Source organism: Acanthisitta chloris, unplaced genomic scaffold, assembly GCF_000695815.1.
Source record: "Acanthisitta chloris isolate BGI_N310 unplaced genomic scaffold, ASM69581v1 scaffold9280, whole genome shotgun sequence".
NCBI classification, from domain to species: domain Eukaryota; kingdom Metazoa; phylum Chordata; class Aves; order Passeriformes; family Acanthisittidae; genus Acanthisitta; species Acanthisitta chloris.
This window is the reverse complement of record NW_008651054.1, coordinates 2,193-6,627: the sequence shown is the minus strand read 5'-3', so window position 1 is coordinate 6,627 and position 4,435 is coordinate 2,193. Positions and strand designations below refer to the sequence as shown.

Sequence of the window (4,435 nt, the reverse complement as noted above, 5' to 3'; positions counted from 1 at the left end):
TGAAGTGCCCAGTGTAAGATCCTAAAAAACGTACTGGGTTTTGTATTTAAAGTTCATGTCAAAACCAGGCAGCAACTGCACAGGCAAGAGAGAGCACAGCACACAGGTCAGTCTGGTGTATGCAGACACTGAGGTACTGTGTGCCTGACTGGTATGTAATTTCCTTGTGCATCACAGCTCAGGGGGGTGGGAAGAAAGACAGCAGGAAACATTGAGTGCAAAATCTTCCTTCCAGTTGGGTAAGCACAGTGGGAGAAAGTCAGCTGTGCTCGATGGGGAATTTATCACGAGGATGATGAAAAGCAGCAGAGACAGAATTTAACAACTCAACAGTGCAGGGAAAAGGCACAAAGACAGCAAAGGGACTGGAAACCAGAGAGAAATGGTGCTCAGTGCACCAAGAAGAGCCTGTGTGGGGGCACCAGGAGGGCAGCTCTGAAACAACAAGCCAAGAAAACCATTGTCACCCGAGCAAATAAAATACATTTGAACAGGACAAGGAGGGCATGTGAAAGCAGGTAAGGTGCAAAGCTGGGATGTGAGGGGAGAGGGTCTGTGCTCTGCCACGCCAGGATGTTGTGGGGGATCCCAGGTCAGCCCCCATCCCCAGGCTCAGCTGCAGCAGGAACACCCCACTTACCTGCTCACCTCTGCGGGTCCCACGAGGCTGCACCAGAATTTGGGAAGTGCCTCAAGGATATTTTCTGTGGAAGTCCTTGGATTTGTGTACAGCTTCAGACCACACTAGGGATCTTTGCGAACACCCTGCTGAGGACCTCTGTGTTTCAGAGGGCACTGGGTGGACTCTGTGCTCCACCATGGTGCCAGGCAGGCAGCCAAGGGTGAGCAGAAGTCACTGGGTCTAGGGCTGCCTCACTCCTCTCCCCCAGCCCTAGCTGTGCTCTGTCTGCACGAGCTCAGGGCTGTTCCGGTCACAAGACTCAGTACGTGAGCTGATTTGGGTGGGAATAGAAGGATTTGTGGCTTGACAAGTAAAAGATAGCTGGAGGTGAAATATTAACAGCCTCAGTGCTGTTCTCTCAAGGTGGGGCTGCTGCTGGCCACAGGTCAGGGAATTTAACAGATCAGCAAGTATGATGCGAGTCAATGGGAAAAAGGTGTTTTTAGCCTAGAAATGCCTAGTTCTGAGGAAAGGCCTTGTGTGTTCCAGCCTTTTCAGGAAGGGAAATGACAAATACTTTCTTTTGACATCCCATCCCATCCTGTGTGATGCTGCCATGGCAGCCTGTCAGGCTGGAGCGCAACACTGCCCCCAAATCTGTTTCTGCTCCCTGAACTGAACAATGTGTTTCTCCAGGTGCAGAGACAGGAGAGTTGAGTGCAAATGTAGAAGACTTGGTGTCCACAACCTTCCTCCACTGACTCCCTGCTGCATGTGACTGACTTCCTCTGCATGTTGGGATCTCTGAGAGGGATGCTGACACCATCAGTTGAAGCAACCCCACAAACAATGAGCTTTCTCCTGTATGAAGGACATTTCCTTGCTTATGAGGTGTTGCCTTTAAACAGGCTCCCTGGAAATAAGGAGGTACAGAGGAGATTGCACCAAGGTGGCTCTTCCTGATGTGTCTTCTCTGCTCTCACTGCCAAGGTGAGCTGCTGGGCAGTGAGCTCCCCTGGCCTCCACACTGCTGCAGCCTGAGCCAGGGACAGGCTGCCAGCCAGGAACAGTCCTGCTGGGAATTCCATACCTCTCTGGAGCACAAGCTATATCCAGTGCTGTTCTTTCTCTCCAGCAAGAAGTGACTCAGGGTCGGTCCCACTCTCCTGAGCATGCCACAGCTCCTGCTGCTTCCCTCCTGCTGGCACAGACCTGCAACTCCCCAGACACAAAGGAGAGAGGTGAGACAACTGCTCCATGGCTGCAGGTGTAGAGTAAACACTCCATGTACCTGGGGCAGGTCCAGACCCAAAGCTGTGGTTGTTCTGCCACAGAAAGGAAAAGGCAAAACAAGCTGCTTTGTGTGTAGTCACTGCAGTGTCAAACAGTACTTTGTGCCCTGTGACACACACAAAACCAGGATCACAAGGGCAACCATGACTCCTTCCTCTTCTCTCCCCAGTCCAGGCTCCCACTGCTTTCCTCTGCAGTATGGACACCAGTGAGAAGCTATTCTCTGGGGATTTGGTACTCAGCATCAGCTTCCCACACAGTTTCATTGATCCCAGGCATCTCTTACCTCTGCCCTTCCTCCCCTGCAGCACCTCCACCTTCCTCACTGGTGGGGCTGTGCCTTGGCAGGGCTGTTTGGACACCCTGCCTGGCTCTTAGGGCTGGCAAGTGAAATGGGCAAACCTGCTCCACACAAACCCATCTCTTCCTTTTTCTTCATGTTCTTAAGCTACAAAAAAGCCCCAAACATCAAAGCAAGAGTACTGCTGTTTTTGAGACTCTCTGGCCTCTGAGCTGCTGCAGTTCTGGGCTGTTTAGTCATAGGTTAAATTCTGATTAACGAGATGTCAACTTCCATCTCCAAAGTGATTTTGCTGTTTATCCTTCCTTCAAGGCCCCAAACAAATTAATTCTCTGTCTGATGCAGCCTGTTCCTTCACCTCAGGTTCCCTCAACTATGCTAGAGCATTAAACATGCATTATTTAAACTAAAATAAGTGAATGTTTGTTAGGTACTTGAGATAAAAGCAGTGAGTCTGGAGATGCATTTGCACCTTTATTTTGACCAGCCAAGGATTAATTTACCCAGCTGCTAAATATTAATTAACACAGGTTTGAAGCTTTCACTACACACAGGATGTGAGTCCTCACTGTCTGTTACTTCTATGAAAAGTGCAAAGCAGCTGCCAGCTGAGACCAATGAGATTTCACATCTTGTCAGGTGGGGGAAAACCAGCAAAATTTATGGAAAAACGGGAAGCCACAGCATCATATTGCTCAGGACTGTGAAATCTCCATTTTGCCCTTGTGTGTGTGACAGCTGCACATTGGGCACAGGCACTGAGATGGGGGGGACACTGCTTTGGGGTGCAAAGCGAATGAGTACTGGAATGAGGGGACTGACCCTACAGGTGACAAAAGTGTGGCAGTCAAAAGAGCTTCAGAAAGCTCATGGAAAGCTTACAGAAAACTACAGAGCTGACAGGAGGTTGGAGTCAGCTGGGGGTTGGTCTCTTCTCCCAGGCAACCAGCAGCAGTGCAAGAGGGCACAGACTCAAGCTCTGCCAGGGGAGGTTGAGGTTGGATATTAGGAAGAGATTTTTTCCAGAGAGAGTGATCAGGCATTGGAATGAGCTGCCCAGGGAGGTGGTGGATTCACCATCCCTGGAGGTTTTCAAGGTGAGACTGGATGCGGCACTTTTGGCCACGGCCTAGCAACCACGGTAGGGTTGGACTGATGATCTTTGATGTCTCTTCCAACCAGGTTGATTCTATGATTCTATGGTGCAGGAGACAGGGCTGGAGGCAGCACCAGGGTGAAGGTGCTGCCGCCAGTGGGAGCAGCTGACCAGGACACCTCTGGCTCTGGCAGGGTGCACTGGACAGAGCACACTGAGGATTTTGGAGGTGACAGCTGAAAGGTCACCACGGGGACTGGTCACTCAGCACCTCCTGCCCTCCAGCCCAGGGACACTATCCATTCCTCCGTCCCAATGCTCTGCAAGCTGCTCGTGGGTGCACACAGAAGGCTTTGGGGACACGGATTCCCCCTGGAAGTGTCACCCCGTGGGGAGCAGCACCAAGGCAGAGCAGGGGCGAGGAAAGCAGCAACAGCAGCGAGCGCACACACATGGGACAGGACAGCTGCCCGAGGGGACAACGCGGGGAAAAACGACTTACATCAAGCTGGAGCGTGCTGCCTCTCGCTGTGGAAGGCTGGCACAGCCGCCCAGGCTGCCTTCACACACATCCTGCGCTCTCCCTCGGCCGGGACAGCTTCGGCTGCTGCTGGGACTTCCTGGGAGGAGCCGCAGAGGAGGCAGGAGTCACTGCAGCGCCGGGAAAAGGAGGTCTGAGGTCTCCCTGAATCACCAGGGGGAGAGGGATTTTGGTCCATTTCTCCCAGGGACTCGGAGCCAGAGCTGCCAGAGCGTTTTGACTGCCTGGAAAGCTATCCCAGAGCATTTTTCGGGTCTGGTGTGGGTAATTTTGGTGGCATGGCTGTAATTAGTTCAGTGTGGCAATGGTAGGGAATTTTACTTGAGTGGAGCCTTTAGTCATCCTGAAAAAGGAGTTTTTAAAGTCAGTCAGACCCTGTCAAAAATTTCATCCTGCAGACTTAATGTTATTAGAGAGGGGAATGGATCACAGGTAGAGAAGGTGAAGGCATAAGCATAAGGTCCATCAGAGGATACTGACCTACTGTCACCATAGAACCTAAAACAGATCCTGCAGCATCACCCAACCCCTGGGCTGTGGATGGGCAGGGGCACAGACTGAGCCTCGGAGAGGGATTTCAGT

At 51.8% G+C, this 4,435-nt stretch overlaps 1 protein-coding gene across 1 annotated transcript in view; it reads right to left on the bottom strand.

The window, feature by feature from the left end:
- CCBL1 (cysteine conjugate-beta lyase, cytoplasmic) overlaps positions 1-1,828 on the bottom strand; it is a 7,309-nt gene extending 5,481 nt beyond the window's left edge. The window contains exon 1 of the mRNA XM_009071506.1: positions 1,713-1,828. Within this exon, the coding sequence (XP_009069754.1) occupies positions 1,713-1,796 (84 nt within the window). The 5' untranslated portion in view covers positions 1,797-1,828. The remainder of the gene's footprint in view (positions 1-1,712) is intronic.
- Positions 1,829-4,435: the final 2,607 nt, after the last annotated feature.